At 33.0% G+C, this 17,343-nt stretch overlaps 1 protein-coding gene across 1 annotated transcript; it reads right to left on the bottom strand.

The window, feature by feature from the left end:
* Positions 1–2,801: 2,801 nt before the first annotated feature.
* Positions 2,802–8,084, bottom strand: LOC105960406 (putative methyltransferase PMT11). The gene is made up of 9 exons (XM_012984573.2): positions 7,117–8,084; positions 6,684–6,833; positions 6,294–6,564; positions 5,397–5,507; positions 5,007–5,166; positions 4,130–4,387; positions 3,885–4,007; positions 3,563–3,640; positions 2,802–3,321 (listed from the first exon to the last, which is right to left on the bottom strand). Exons 1-9 carry the CDS (start codon positions 7,822–7,824, stop codon positions 3,114–3,116), a joined length of 2,067 nt encoding a protein of 688 aa, XP_012840027.2. The 5' UTR covers positions 7,825–8,084; the 3' UTR covers positions 2,802–3,113.
* Between the last annotated feature and the right edge of the window lie 9,259 nt (positions 8,085–17,343).

Below are 17,343 nucleotides of genomic sequence, written 5' to 3' on the forward strand. Positions count from 1 at the left end.
CAACTTGAGTTTGCAAGGTAGGTACCACATTCACAGTTTCTTCTAACCCCAACTGTTCTAAGTATATTTCAACTTCATAGTTAATAGGTTTCATAGAAGCAACATCGGTATCAGTTTCCAAGTACCTACCCATATTCAGATTTGCCCCAAATTTGTACCAAAATTTAATTTTTTTCCTATCAGAATACCCCAACTCCCATGACATTATCCACATATCAAGCATCCTCATCTCAGCAGGTTTTGAAAAATCAAAAAACTCCTCACTCCCACCTATGTACCTCGTTTGTGGACCATGTTTCAGTACCCCGCCATAATACATTTTAACAGTACTCCAAGTACTTATCCCAATTCTTTCTAAAAATGATTTTTTGCCACAAGAAAGAAAAAAAATAAAAAAAAAATATTAGCCACATTGTAAATGACAAGAACAGTACATTAGGGTTCAAGTTGAGTTCTGCTTACCGTAATTTGGGGCAAATCCACCAGGGAATTTGCTTCTTCGCGACATGGCCTTCGAAAAATTCCTCTTTTCTTGTTGATTCTTCTTCGACCCAGAAATTAATCGGCAGAGAGAGAGAGAAATGTTAATGTTGATTTTGGGGAATTTGAGAGAGAGAGAGAGAGAGAGAGAGAGAGAGAGAGAGAGAGAGAGAGAGAGAGAGAGAGAGAGAGAGAGAGAGAGAGAGAGAGAGAGAGAGAGAGAGAGAGAGAGAGAGAGAGAGAAATGTTGATTTTGGGGGAAAAATACGACTTGAGCCCTAATTTGAAGTCACGTGCGTGGCACATGACGGTTGACTGTTAAGTGAGACGGTCAACCAAACGGCAGGACCAAATGTGTTAAATTGTGATAAAACGAGAGTGTATTTTGTTGACTGCGGTAAATGGGGGACCAAAACTGAAAAACGGGCAAACTTGGGGACCAAAAATGTAATTATTCCGAAAATGATGGATAACCCCCTCATTAGTTAAAATAATAGAGTATAAGCCCAATTTATAATTGACACTTTATAAACAAACCCATATAATATTTTCTGAATTGTGTGACCCCCTAGTCGTATGTTGATGCCCATTATGCCATTTTTGTCCATATTTTTCTCCTTTCTCTTTCTTCTACTTATTTCTCTCTTATCCGTCATTTTATATTATCCATTCATTTATCTTTATTCCTTTTTTCCTCACTTTGACTTGTTTTTTGTTTTCTTTTTCTTCTCCCTCTCTCCTCTCTCCTCTCTCATCCCTCTCTTCTGCCATTTTCTCTCTTCTCGTCACTTTCTGATTCTTTTTTTTTCTCTGTATTTTTCTCCATTTCTTCCCACTACTTTACCTTTTCTTCTACATCTCATTTTTTGGCCGTTGAAATCAATCTATTTTCTACTCTATAAAATGTTGTGTTTTCACCGGAGATGAGATTTATTATCGTCAATATTCCATTGTACAACACCATAGTTTCTTCAACTGAATAATAATACAGTGAATTAAATAAAAAAATATAGTTAACTGCTAATTTTTTATAGTTGACATCGGAAAAATTTTAGTTGACTATCTAATTTTATAGTTGACTCTGGCAGCAATATTGTTAACTAACCATTTTTTTAAAGTTGACTACATTTTTTTATAGTTGACTTCGGAAAAATTATAGTTGACTTCGGAACAATATAGTGAACTACCCGTAATTTACAGTTAACTCTGGGTGTAGATGACTACAATATTTTATGTTTTTTGCCATATGATCCCTTCTTTGTTGTGGATTTTGATAAAATAAATTTCGTGGGAAACAAAATTTACGAGTCATCAAATATTGCGACCATGGATTTGTAGATCTAAAAAACAAGATTGTTTAGAAAATCTATTCTTGAGTAATCAACCAGGCAGTATTCTGAACCGTCTATGGTCGCCGCAAACCACCGGTCTTCAACGTCCCTGCTCACAAACCGCTCACCGCCGTGCTGCACATAACCGCCTTTCGCTGCCAACGCTGTGAACCGCATCCCATCGCCTCTAGTGCACACTGCTGGCCCTTCACCTTTGTTGAATATAGCAAACTGTTTTCGTTGGGAAGATGGAAGAGAAAAGTTGAAGAGAGGGGAGATGGAGAAGAAGAGAAGAAGATGGAGATAGCGTGTTTTTATGAAGATTTGTTCAGGAGAAATTTTTGGAATATCTTCAACGTAATTGCAGTGGTTTAGGAAGATAGTTAACTTCTATGAATGTATCTGTTTTCTCGTAAGATTGGGGGGTCTTTTTCTAACACAAAATATGAGGGGGTTTGCCTTATTAAAATTAAATGGAGGTGGTTAGTCCTAATATTTTTCTTACTGAGGGGTTTATATCTCATTAATCCTAAAAAGAAATGTACATATAAATATAATTAGTGATGTATGGTTGAAAATGAATAGATTCTACACAATTTGGTTTGAATTTTGAACGTTTTATAATTGTAAAATTAGTAGAGAAAATTAAAAAAAAAATATCATTAGGATTACATAGGTTGCCCTATCCTTTCTTTATTTTATATATAAGTTTTCAAGCACAACACTGGGCCAATTCTGGGTAACTTTCATCGATTGTATTTACTATCCATTCATACCATTTGTAAAGTATTTTTTTTTTATACTACAATTGAATAAATGTATACAGCCTCAATTTAAGAAAGCAATTCAAGTTTTAAACGAATGAATTATCTTTGCATAAACACCATTTGCATTTTAGAAAATATGAGTTAGAAAAAACTTTTGCACAAAATCGTCTCCGTGGTTAAACAGTTTTTATTAGTAACGAAATATGAGATTTCATGCAAGATGAAAATCAAACGCACGGGAATTTTAATAAATACTATTAAAAGAAGTCTGTCAAATTTAAAAATCACCAAACATGTTCAGGGCTTTTACCTTTTCATATGTTACAATATCGACTATTTCACCCATCTTCCAGAAATCAAAATCACCTTCTTCCATTTTTCACCGTAAAGAAAACAAATCTTTCGATCTAGTAACTTATCTACACTGAAGAAACAAATGCCGCCCACAAAATACCTGTTAATTTTTTCTAACACCTCATATTAGTCACTCAGCATGTACAAAGCGCGAAGAATACCTCTCGTCAAATCATCGGTTTCATGCCCTGAGAAGGCGCTTATCGCATGTCAAGATCCTATAACTGGCATGAGGTCCTTCAGACGTGTCCCTCAAAGAAACATGCCACCCCAGTGCTGTACCAGTTTCTTGAAGCTCGTCCATTATAGCTAGAGTATCGCGTATATATACATGTCCACCTGGCCTCAACATTCGATCCATCTCCAACATTATTGTAGAGATATTGCACCTGGAATTTTATAAGTATAAAAGTTTGTCAAATGTCGAATTCCTGTTGCACGGATTAATGTGTAGTTGATAACATTTTGGGGGAAGTTTTTTCCACCTCGTGTATTTTCTAAAGAATTTTAAAGATTATCATTTGACTTCGAGAACCTCTTGCGATTGTCTAATATGAATAGATCGTACGAATTTCGCAGACGGAAAAAAATTTTGCATATCATATTTGACGGCAGGAAGAGGGGAAATACCTTTTTCGTTCGACTGAGAAAAGTCCAGCAGCGTGAATCAAGTCATAGGTCCTAGGGTATGTATCAAACGGCTCGCACCTGAAAAGTTTCACGCATTTTCATTATTGAAATTTTTACTTGAAATTTTATTTTTCTCAACTATAAATAAATCTATAAAAAAAAATGCATGGCTAACCGTAGCCACGTAATTTAGTAATATTATGGCATGGAAAAAATGAACAAAGGTTTTCAGATATCTATAATGCATATGTGAAGGAAGGAAATTGACCTTTGATTATGGTTAAAGTAATTTAAAAAGGAAAATCATCATCAAAATTTATACCAGTCGTGCGCAACTCCTATAAGACCACGGTCATATATGACAGGCAATGTATTGGGTCCACTAACAGGAACAACATTCAGCACCCAGCAATCCAACGAGTTTTCGATCAGCGCTGCTGCAAAACTGCAGTCGAGGAACAACTAATTAGGTTGTCTAGAAACAACGAGTGATACTTATATTCTACTTATTAAATAGAAAACAGTGGAATCAAATTTAGATATGAAACACAGATGTACAGAACTTACCCGCCGAAGCCTGCTTTCATGTCCAATACGTTTCTCAGTTTGAACTTACTCCAATGTAATGCGCGTACGTAGCCCTCGATTATTTCTTTCCAGTATCTTGATTCTGCCCTGAAAAGCTCTTTCCTTGATATATAGGCGTCGATTTGTATGCTCTGAAGCCTATCCGGAGGATTCTGCAGGCGTTCTGGCCAGGCTGTAACGTTTGACCCATATCCTTCCTCGGGTAGGCGTGCTATGCATGCCTTCATATCGACATACCTAAACATGATTTTGGAGACAGAAAATTATTATAATCAAGAAAATACTCTTTTAAGGAAATGTCTAGATAACTCGAGAGACTATTGACCATATAAAGCAATGAAATCCAGTGTCGTTTTTTTTTCTTCCACTAGTAGTCTAATTGTTAATAGTTGCAGTGATACTCAAATGAAATCACTCTTTCAGAATTTCTTCTGCACCCCATCCTTAATTTTAAAGGCTCTTTGACTGCACAAAAGGTAGGTAATATAAAAGGCAATACTTCTCATCAATGGACCGTCATTTCACGATGAAAACCGTGTCTGAATGTCGTTTTTCTGTAACTTGTTCTTATGAGATTCATATATACAGTGCTACAATTAGCAATAAGAGTTTTATTCAGCTAATCTTAGGACTATTTGAAACACACCAAGAATCATATGCATATACCATTGACTCAGTCAATCAGCCAATTATATAATCTTCACACTTATATGCTAATTGCTAAGAAAAGCATCATCATAATGCAGCACGAAGATGAAATCCAAGACATCATCATTACATCAAAATGCAAATGTCTACTCACTGCGTCTATCACACAAAGTAAAACTGAAACTTTAAAACTGCAAAGTATGCATACCAAACATTATCTGGATCGTCATCAGGTTCACATAAAGGTGGTTGGGTCCCTTCCTCACGGCTAAAATAGCAGCTGTTGTTAGAGGGCTTCTGCCAAATTGCAATGTACCCCTCTTTCTTCACAAGTGTCCAACAAAGCCGACTGGTAAGGTTGACCATTTCTGGAAGCAAAAGATTATAAAAATCAATAAAACAAAAGATTGCAAATCAAGACTCATAACGACTGACAAAAAATGAGGAAAGTTACAATGTCAAATGAAGAAATGGAACATAAATTTCGCTTCACAGACGATAAACTAAAAGACCAGGATCTATCAAACTCTAGTTAAAACAAGTTCCCAATAATTTGATACTGGGTTTATTGCAAGACATAATTTTCAAGTAATTTTACCTTCCCATTGTTCTTCAAGGGCAGCTTCATGTTTATAAACAGGCTGTGCTGCCCAAGCAAAATATCCTCCTGCCCGGAGCATTCTGTTGACCTCGAGTAGCAAAATCCCATCTATTCAACAATACATGAGAAGACCACATAAGCATTAGTTTAACATAGGTGAGCTATCAATGAAAGTTTTTCCAACATTATGGGACCGACTCAAGAAAAGGAAACATTTTAAAATAGCAAAATTAACTAAAAAGTCTGATGTACCGCAAGGGCATTGCCCGAGTGGTATCAGGGTGGGGAGGGTAGTTGTTAGGTCAAGGGTTCTATTTTCTTTGGGTTCGGTTATAGGCCATTTATAAGGCCAATTTATAAAAAAATAAAAGTCAAAAGTCAAGGGTTCAAGAGCTAAATTCTATGTTTCAGAACCAAATGGCAACACAACAGCAGTGCACATGCATTGTGTAGCATGTCAAACAAATTAACAGACAGATATCTCCGTCCATTAATGAAGCAGGTTTTTGAAATCTTTACTTCTGAAATTTCTTGAAAGGTAACAGTCACAGCGTTTTCGAAGTGCAGTAAGAGATAAATGCTACAAATGATTCAGGCACAAACTTCGTACCATAACCATAAGAAGTCTGTAATCTTGCAAATGAATTACAAAACCATCGCATAAATTCTTTTCATGGAATTCCCCAAAATTTTACAACTCCGCATATTAACTGAGATTTGGTCAACTAGTTCATCACATGAACTAATCTTTCCACTTTTCATGAAATTTGATTTTGAAAAAAAAAAAACACTTTTTATCACTATGATTATTTGAACTTGCTAAAAGAAATTGAGTCGACAAGTCATCAAAAAAAATACTTCAACAGAGAAAGAATGTGACATATAAAATCATACCATCTCGAGTCCAGTTGATTCTACACCTTGAACAATGTATCAGATCAAATGCTTGACTTGGATAAAGTAAACGCCTCGTGGCAAATGCTGCTACCATTGCAGGCACACCGCGCTCAAGTGCAAATTGGATCTGGTTCTCATGAACATCTTTCGGGGCTACAGAAAGGGTAATGACATTTCGCGACAGTAAATAAGCACCAAAACTGGCAACGCCACAACCAATATCCAGAGCAACTCGCGTATGTCGGCCAAATGCAATTTCAGGGAGCATCTAGAAAGATATATAGGAAAAAGAAAATTTCAAAAAGCCATTATATTTTTTGTTATAGGTCAATGCCCATTTCATGGATAACATCTGGTGGCTATATAATTTATATAATAACAGCACACCTGTTCAATCTGATCCAAATACTTATCGGCCCCGTGAATGAACTGTGTGCCACCTCCAGGGAACTTGAACTTGTCCTTGTCAATGGTGATCCAATTCTGACCTCCTTTATCCTCAGCTAAACGAGCATGAGGTACATTGCTAAACCATACCTGTATAGAATTAAATAAGTACAGATCTTCCATAAAATGCTAACGATTATTGTTCTTGTCAAATTCTCTAGCACTTTGATTCAGATTAAAATTGAAATTTCTTATTTTAGATTAAATTAACCACGCCTTCAAAATTGATAACCAATTCACATTCCACCAAAGTAAAGTCCAATTTATCGAAAAGTGATACGTGAAAATCCACAACCTTCATCTAGAGGGAAAAATAAACTGATCTGTAAAATTAAAGAAGACATAGTTATATTCAGGCAGAGGACAACATTACCTCATCACGACTCCTAGGCCAGGGAATCGGTGTTTTGTAACCTTTAGGAGCAGGGATCAAACAATTCAAACCCTTCCCAATTTCAGGACAATGCCGCTCGAATTTCTCTCCTTTCTCGGTCGAATTCAAGTTCTTAATCGCCTCCTCGTTGTCCAAGCACGGTATATACTCCCTCATGCTCTCCGGGCACAAATGAAACTTCTTAACCCTAACCCTGGCATTATCCCCCTTCCCATCACTCTCCAAACCCTCACTCTCGTTCGATTTCGACCAATTCTCCACCAATTCAGGATCAAACTCCCCCACCTCAAAATCATCCGTCATCCTCCCGTTCTCGTCCACCACCCCCATTCTCTGCAACGCCGGCGGAGGTGGCGGCGGGGGTGGAGTCGGAGGCGGAGGATTTAGGGCTTCTTCCGTTTCAGTCCGTATATCCTGTTGCGGCGGGGGTGAGGCGGTGTCATTTACGAGGGAAGAGATATCGAAGGTTTTATTAAGATTGGGAGAGAGAGCGACGGTGGCAGACGAAGGCGAAGATTCCGAGTTCTGTTGAGTGGAGAAGAACACGAGTTGCTGAGAGGAGCCATCGGAGAAATGCTTGCCTAAGTAGAAGAATACGACGGAAATAAGTAGGAATCCGGTGATTTTAACGAGGGTGGCGGATTTGCAGAGATCGGAAGCTCCTCCGCCGCTGCCAATCCCCTTCATCGCGAGCAGATTCACAGATCTAAACTGTGTGTAGTGTGTGTGTGTGTTAGTGTTACAGTGGATTTAATTAAAGATACTAAATCAAATGTGAATGATTTTATATATATATATATGGGTTGGGAACGAAAGAGAGATATAGAGAGAGAAAGAAGAGAGAGAAAGATAGGAGAGAGAGAGAGATGGGAAAAGGGTCAAAAAGAAAGAGTGAAAATGGAGTGAAGTAACTTAAACGACGTTGTTCTGTTTGGCTCGCGGGGTTCGGTGACCGAGGGAGGGAATAAAGCGTGTGAATTACTGAATGTTAACACGTGCGTTGCCTCGTAATTTTATTACATGTTTGTTGTGATGTTTAAATCTTTTTTTTTATTAAAATAAGTAAATAAATGTTATTGTTTGGATTTTATAATATTTTTTTAGAATATTTAGATAAGTCGTATTAAATGGATTTCAAAATTAAATTACAGAATTTCAGAAAATTAAATTGACAAGTAATTTGGTGTGTTCTAGATTGATTCATAAAACTAAGTTCAATTTTTTTTGGAATTCTTAACATTAAATTTTGCATGCAAATGAAATCTAAATCAATTACCAGAGCATGATTTGTGATTTTTCGAGAAAACGTTGACTCAGAAAATTAGTAAAGTAAATCTGATTTCACACTGCACATAGGGGTGGTAAACGAGCCGAGCCGGCTCGACAAAGGCTCGAACTCGAGCTCGAGCCCAAATATAGTTGTTCGCCAGCTCGCGAGCCGGCTCGCGAGCTGGTGTTTTTTTTTTTTTTTATATATATTTTATATATTATATATTATATATTATTATTATTATTATTGTTGTTATTATTATTATTAATATAAAATATTATAATAATAATATAAAAATAACATTAAAAAATTAAAAATATATATAACTACAGTTTATTATTTATTTTATAATTTTTTTAATTATACTATAAATATTTTTTAATAAAAATTTAATAAAAAAAAAGGGAAAAAAAAAAAAAACATAATGAGCTCGAGCTCGAGCTCGTCAAAATTGGCTCGAGCTCGAGCCTGCCAAAACAGCCGAGCTCGGCTCGTTCACACCCCTAACTGCACCTAATAAATACATCGAATGAATATTATCATAATTATTTCCCATATAAAATTTCACTTATTCATATTGGTGTGTAGATTTTAATGACAGAAGTTTGCCCAATATACAATTCACCGAATATAATTAGGGTTGGCTATCGAGCCATGTGAGTCGAGTTTGAGTTGTGATCTGGGCTATTTTGCCCCAGGCCCAAATTATATAACAAAGGGGCTATATTCACCAAGCCCCAAGCCCAAAAGATCCGGCCCAATTATGACCTATTTATAGATATATAAAATGAGAGATGGATGATTGATTGTAGAGAGACCACACACAGAGGAATACACCTACAACACTCAAAACACACACTATCTCTTTCTGGAGGCCTCATCTCCACCGAAAAACACAGATACACAAAAATACACACAAATACACTGAAACACGTGAAATACGATGAGGAGGTCCCTCATCAAGTTGACTCAAACTTTATTGGTTCAAGCTCATATACCATCGGACGTCGTTATTATAGACTCATTCGGCTCGTTTATTTTATCGGGACCAATATATTCATAAAAATTTGTAAGATGAGAAATGTGATATATCAATTATCATATATGCATATGCATTGTTTGTTTTTGTGAATGAAAAGGATATGGGCAGTTGTTTTGAGGACAAAAGCTTTTTTCTTTTTTCCCTCAAATGGAGGAGGGCACTTTTTTCTTCCTACTTTGACGCCTCTCTTTGGTTGAATTGCATTTTGCACCTCATGAGTGACCTATATTGGCACTTTGCACCCTAAAGTTTAAATATTGGCAATGTTGAACCTCCAATTACTCCATCATTCCCTCAATAGTTGTCATTTTTATTAGTTGCACACATATTAAGAAATTCAATAAATATGCATAAATAGTAACAAAAGGTATAGTAAATCACTAAAATGCCCATGCCATTAATTAATTTTTAGATAATTACTCCCCATGTTCCATAATATCTGTTTCTTTTGAGAATTTATATTGTTTCCTATTATCTGTCACTTTACAATTCCAATGCTGCATTAATTGCTTATTTTTCAATTTTACCCTTATTAACTCTGCAGAACTCTTCCAGCATTAATTAATAAACAAGAGTATTTTTGGTCCATTGATATATATTTTCCTAAAATCAAGACATATTTATTGAGATTCTTAAGATTTGTGCCAAGATGAAAAACGACACCTATTTAGGAACGGAGGGAGTATATTTCAATTAATTATGAGTGAGAAAGGGCAAAATTGAAAAAATTGCAATTAATTATTCATTTGACAAGTAAAATGACAAATAATTTGAAATATGAAAAAATGGCAAAAGTGACAAGTATTATGGGAAGGAGGGAGTATATCTCATGGCAAAATGGTTTCTTGTGTGATTTTAAATAAAATATTTCCAATCTGTCGCGATATTTTGATTTTTAAAGGGATTTTCTTTCTTTGTGGTATTTTTTAAAAATGAAATTAATTATTATATAGGGTCTTTCTAGGGTGAGATCCCATGTTCTAAACTTTTATGAGATACCCCTTTATATTGCGCCACGTGTCCCAGCAAAAAAAACCTATTTTTTCTCCATTTATATATTGTCGCAAATACCCTTTTTACAATTATTATTTAAGAAAATCAGCAATTATAAATTATTAATGAAACGTCAATTTTACCCTCTCTATTTTAATGCAATTTTAAATATATATTTATTGCTGAATTAAAATTTATAACGTTAATTATATCATTATTCGTAAAAATCATTAAGCCACCCATCCAAAATTGCATCAACCTGAATTCGAACCTGTGACCATCTGAAAACATACAAGAATACTTACCATTAAGACACAACACATACTTGACAATAAACTAACAATACGGATATATATCACAAAGCTACAATTTATAATGGTTATAAAACTTATATAAATAATGTTAAATAAATTATTAATTCTCATATAATTATTATTATTACTAACAAATATTTATATAATATAATTTAAAAATCTAAGGAACTGTTGTTCAACTCATGTAAGTTACAAATTAATTTCGAAAGCATTGAAGTTTGAATTGAATCGTAAATTGTAAGATTTAATTAAATCGTAATATTTGAATCAATTAAACTCATGTGTTTTCAATTCAAAAACAATATTCAAAGATTTGATCGATTAAGCTCAACTCATTTCAATTCGTAGACAATATTCAAATATTTGAATCGGTTAAACTCAATAATTTACAATAGCGTATTAATCAATCTGTGTATAGTTAAAGTTTAGTAACCTTTTTATTGAATTTTATCATAAAAAATAATAAAATTTAATTGGTAAAAATCGTAAGATTTAATCGGTTCATGGTTAGATTAAATCTTACGATTTACGATCTGATTCTTACGATTTTACGAATTAAATTATTATTTTGTTGTTAAATTGAATTAAAAGGATAGTAGACTTTAATTATAAATAGTTAACTCGATTAATACGTTCTTGTCAGTGGTTGAACTTAATCGATTCAAATTTTTGAATAATATTTACAAATTAAAAGGATTTGCGCTTAATTTATTCAAATCATACGCTTTAATTAATCTTATGATTTGATTCTTGCGTAATTTAGGAATTATTTTTTTATGATAAGATTGAAATAAAAATGTATTACACTTTAATTAATAATAGTTAATTTGATTAAGACGTTCTTGTCAATAGTTGAGCGCGCTAATGAATCGATTCAAATATTTGAATAATGTTTACGAATTGAAAGGACTTGAGCTTAATTGGTTCAAATATTACGCTTTAATAAAATATTTTGATTTACGATTAGGTTCTTACATGTGTTAAGAATTAAATATATTATTTTTATGACAAAATTGAATTAAAAAGATATCACACATTACTTATAAACAGTTAAATCAATTTTGTAACATGTTATGTCAATAGTTAAGCAACAGATTCAAATATTTGAATAATGTTTACTAATTGAAATGGTTTGTACTTCATCGATTCAAATCTTACTAGTTGATTAAATTAAATATTAAAAGAAAATTCACAATATAGTATTTGTAGTATATAATTTTATTTTAAATAAGAAAACTACTAATTGGAATGAGTTATAATTTTTTCTTCTTCTAAATAAACATATTATTTTATTTTTTATTTGGATTTGCCACACTATCGATTAAATAACATAAGTGAGTTTGAATTAAGTTATGCATTTTTTTTATTTAATTGAGCATTCTTTACATTTTTAAATTGTGGATTTTATTAATACTTCTAATATTTAATGATAGATGTTTGGCGTATTGAACTGCAATTCTTTATATTTTTCAAACTTTATTTTATTAAATTTGTTAATAATTTATTTAATTCGGATTTTCGGGTTTCGGGTTTTACCATTTAATAATAATGAATGTTGCAATTAATATTTGCATTAACAGTATTTATATAATTATGGTTAAATATTTCATAATAAGTTAATATGCTTGGATGGTTAGGAGTGATAAATGTATTAAAAGGTCACAAGTTCGATTTCCAATGAATGCATTTTTTTCGATTATTTATCAAATAAAACTCAGTCACATTGAATTTAAATTAATTATTTAATTAAAATATAGTAGGGGGTAAATTAGACAATTCCATGTTAATCAATTTTATATTAATTTAATAAAAAAATAATAGAAGGATAATTTGGTAAAGTACTTCATTTTTTAGAACATAAGCCATGTTATTTTCCTAGGGTCCAGATTTAATCTTAGAAAATTAATGGTGATTAATGCATATCTCAAAAAAGTTTAGAACATGGGGTATCTCACCCTAGACAATTCCTATTATATAATACATAATATACAAAAGAGCAAATAAGAGTTTTCTTTTGTTAGTTTTTCAGATCGAAAACAAAATTTATGCAAAAAAAAAAAATGATCCAATTAAATCAAATGTTTTCTTCCGGAAACAAATTAAACACATACATACATACACATGATTTGAGGGTGAAATTTACCAATTTTAAATTTTAGGGTGCAAAATGCCAGTTTAGGTCATTTCTAGGGTGCAAACTGCAATTCACTCCGCCTTTGTTCATACTTTAAAAAAAAATAAAGAGAGAAAGAAAGAAAAGTGAACATGATTCTAGTGGTGTTCGAAATCTGAAGGGAATTTGCAATCAAAGTTTAGTGTGAAAATGTGCGAATCAGTTGATGTATTCGAATAGGCCGAGATTTAGTGTGGGAACGGTCGAGTCGGGTAAAATTTAATTCGACAAATTTGGGATCACCTGCTTATAAAAACAAATGAAAATAATTCTAAACAAAACAACTTGGGTAAAAAAAATAGATTCCACTTATTCCCCTTCTTTTCTACCTAAATTATATTTTACCCCCTTTTATTTTAAGTTGTATCAGTATGCCCCATTGTACAGTAAATTGTGTATCAATCAAACTCTAAGGATTAAATATCCAACCCAAAAATATCAAAATGACTTATCAAATATTTATTTGACATTTAATATTTTATTTTGATATTTCCAAATGTATTAGCTCTAAATCATAGGTATCAAATGGTTGTTAATTAAAAATAATTAAATTGATTTATATATATCTAATTGTCACATGACATTTTCTAAGTGAACATTGAGGTAGTTAAATTCATAAGTCACGTTTGATATTTTCTAGGGATTATTTCACAAAACCCCCTCATCACAAAAGTCTAATTACAAGGAGCTCAAATTTATTTCTTATTTTTAAGATAAATCCAAAACATCTTTTATTAATAAAAAATAATTAATTATCACAATTATACCCTTACCCTATTATAATGTATGTACGTAATATCTTCCCTTAATATCACGTTCTCAATCTCACCCACAAATCTCGTTCCACAAATCTCGCCCTTGAACATAACGTGTATCTCTTTTTTTTTTTCTCTCTAAATTTTATTTTCTTTTTCTTCTTCAGTTCTATTCACCGTTGCAAATCTACTTCTGTTCACCTCTTCTTCTCTCCCACCGGCGTTGCCCCAACCCCCACCCGGCAACGCCCCAGCCGCCGCCCGAGCCACCTCCCGACGCCGCCCCAGCCGCCGCCCCTGCCCCCGCCCGTCGCCGCCCCATCCCCCACCCCTATTTCCTCTTTCTTCACCGTCGCCGAACGATATCTATGGATGGTAGAAAAAGGTAAATATATTTTTTTTCGCTTCAATCATCTTTATTCAATGGTTTTAGGATTTGTGGGGAAGGTTCTTATTTGATAACGATATTGTGAAAAAGACTATTAATTCTTATAAATTAATTTTTTTTCTTGATCAGATGGATACAGTGACCCTCGTCGGCCTTGTTGGTGGTGGTGTACTGATCTTGCATTTTTTCCTGGATATAGTAGTGACTTACGTTTTAAATAGCTGATTTTTGAATAGTGGATTTATGTTTTTTTTTTAGTTGTGTTAGTAGTGGATTTACGTATGTTTTTAGTGGATTTCGATAACTTTGTTGTTGATTATGTTATTATTAAAGTGGATTACGTTAATTTTTCGTAATATAATTGGTCTTGCACTTTTTTCTTGGACATAGTAGTGGTTTACGTTTCTAATAGTGATTTACGTTTCAAATAACAAGAAGAAGATGATTACATGGACTATGCTCTAGGGTTCATTGGAGAGAAGATGGTGTCTTTTATAGTGGGTTTATAGCTTCTTTTTTCGTAGAATTTTGATGTTTTCTTGTTAGAATTCATAGTGGTTTTCGATGTTTATATAATTGTGTATATATAGTGGTTTTCATGTTTATATAGTTATTTTATGCAGAGTGGTTTTCAAAGTTATAGCGGATTTCGAAGTTTATAGTAGATTACACTTTGATAAATCGGCTGGATGTTTTTTTAAATATTAAAATAATAAAAATTAATAAAAAAATAATTAAACAAAATACTTTGTTTTCAAGAAAAGTGGGAAAAAAAAATCATTTAAAAAAAACCGAAATTAAGAAAAAAAATCTACTAAAAATGAAAATAAAAATAAAACTATTTTTTTTTTAAAATCAAAATAAAAAACATGAAATATAAATAAGAAAAAAATAATTTAAATTTAAAAAACCGAAAATCAAAAAAATTACAAAATAAAAGAAAACCATTAAAAAGAAAAGAAAAGAAAAAATAGAATTTGAAATAACGTAATATGGGAGATATTAGGGGGATTAGCATATTTAAAAAAAATAATTAATTTTCCTTAATAATAAATAGGGGTATTTTGGATAATTCATATCAATTGAGTTTATAACAAATATCAATTAATAAAAATAGATTTATCATTAAGTACAAATTGAACGAGGGGTGTTATAGCCCCTATTCTCTAAGCAAGCTATAAATCTTACACTCTTAAGTTTGTAGTTCGTCGTGTATTACGGATTTTTATCCATTTAAATATTAAATAATTTATCTTACTAACAACTTCGATTTTTAAATAAAGTGGTCAATGAACAACCTTCGACTATTTGTATTTGTCCGAATAATGTGACTATATTAAAAAGTCAGAAGGCCAATTATTTTATGGTGGTGTTTACTAATAATTTTGAAACTAGAGTATGTTTTTTCTTCTTTCTTTCTTTGCTCATGTTTGTTTTTCGGAGCTCGCATTCACTTTTCAAAACTGAATTCATGAAGACTCAAACTTCTTCTTATCACTTGACGAGGAATATGATTTGTGGATTTATGTTTTTTTTTAGTTGTGTTAGTAGTGGATTTACGTATGTTTTTTGTGGATTTCGATAACTTTGTTGTTGATTACGTTATTATTAAAGTGGATTACGTTAAGTTTTCGTAATATAATTGGTCATGCACTTTTTTCTTGGATTACGTTAAGTTTTCGTAATAGAATTCAGGCCACTCACGGAGCCTGAATTCGGAGATGAAATCTATGGTTGGATTTTCAATTCCAGCCATTCGCCGAGCATAAATTCTTCAAAGCTGCAATTATTACCTGCCATACACCCAGCTCACTGTTTGTATTTGGTTCTCCATTACATCCGATTGCAATCGCATAACAGGGAAGTTTTCGAAATGTATAATATCTTCTCTATCAATGAATATTACTATTTGTTGATATCCTCTATATGCGCGCAAATTTTTATGTCATGAGCATGTTAATGGTACAATGAACTCGAATCTTTGAATTCCCTTTAGGGCAATTTATGATTTTTTTTTCTTTTTCTGAAAATTGGATTTTGCTGATATTTGGATATATGTTTATTGAAGTTAGATATTTTGTAGCTCGATTACCGAGCTAGGCTATTGTGCTCGCCGAAATTTCTAAAATGAATCTCAAAGATAATCATAATCTGAATTTTCCATCGATTTTGATGAACTATAAATTTGTAAAGAGACCGACTTGAATATATTTTGCTAGAGGTTCGATTTACCTTGCTATTTGGTACAAGCATGTCAGCTCGTCTGAGTGAATTTTACTTGATTATCGTATAATGTTTGCTGATTTTGTCATTTTCGTATGATAAGTGATTATATCATGACCATGACTATCAAATTTAATTCTTGGAGTAGCATGCTTACTGCGAGTAAGGCTATTTTATGTCAATGCACCTTTTGTTTGCAATTTGATTACTGTTTTTTGTTCGTTTTTCGTTGTGTGTAGAGTAGAATAACTCGCGAATTATTCTAGAAAGATAGTGACATGGCGAGATGAATTTTCCTCATAATGAGCAGAGCTTTAATGGGATTTCTCGAAAGAGCTCACGGTATTGGACATTTCTCAGACTTGCGAATGTATTGGAGCTCGGATTTCTGGGGGCTCAGACTCTCTAATCACTTGGAGGAAAATGATTTGTGGAGCCACCCACCGAGCCTGAATTCCGAGACGAAGTCTATGGTTGAATTTTCAAATCCAGCCATTCACCGAACATAAATTCTTCAAAGCTCAAAGTTGCTCTTAATCACCTGGTAAGGTAGATTCTTTGAATTATAGACATGTATCCAAGTTTAGTATTTAGAAAATTGTCTCGAGCATTTTTAATCATATATGAGCACCAAAGTTTTTGTCTACAAATCAAATGAATCTGTGTAATATTTTTTATAACTGGGTTTCCTCAAATTCCGACTTTCCACCCCTCGAAATTGAATTGGTATTCTCGGACTATTACGGATTTGGAGTTTCTGAAAATATGCTTCTTTCAAAAATCAAGACTAAGTTTTTGGAAAAGTTTGTATTTATCAAAGTTGGTATTCTCTAATTCGCTCGAGCTAGAGCTTGAGATTATTTTTATGAACTAGATTTCTTCTGTGATTTAATAGAGCTCGACTTTATTTGTCATTATCTGTCGAAAACAAAAAATAACCAAATGAGATTCCTTGTGCAAGCTGGATTCTCCTATATCTTTGATTAATATGTAGATTCTTTAGTGTTCAGAGTAGCGCGGTATTGTTAGACTTTTTCAAAACAGCCCC

The sequence above is a fragment of the Erythranthe guttata genome, chromosome 6 (genome assembly GCF_056151865.1).
Source record: "Erythranthe guttata isolate IM_541 chromosome 6, IM_541, whole genome shotgun sequence".
Lineage (NCBI taxonomy): Eukaryota > Viridiplantae > Streptophyta > Magnoliopsida > Lamiales > Phrymaceae > Erythranthe > Erythranthe guttata.

Bases quoted from the DNA above. Each gene is read 5' to 3' on its own strand.
- LOC105960406 (XM_012984573.2), bottom strand. From the start codon at position 7,824: ATGAAGGGGATTGGCAGCGGCGGAGGAGCTTCCGATCTCTGCAAATCC. The intron at 6,834-7,116 runs GTAATGTTGTCC...AATTCTATACAG, and splicing joins GGCCTAGGAGTCGTGATGAG to GTATGGTTTAGCAATGTACC. The intron at 4,008-4,129 runs GTAAGTTCTGTA...CCTCGACTGCAG, and splicing joins ATGAAAGCAGGCTTCGGCGG to TTTTGCAGCAGCGCTGATCG.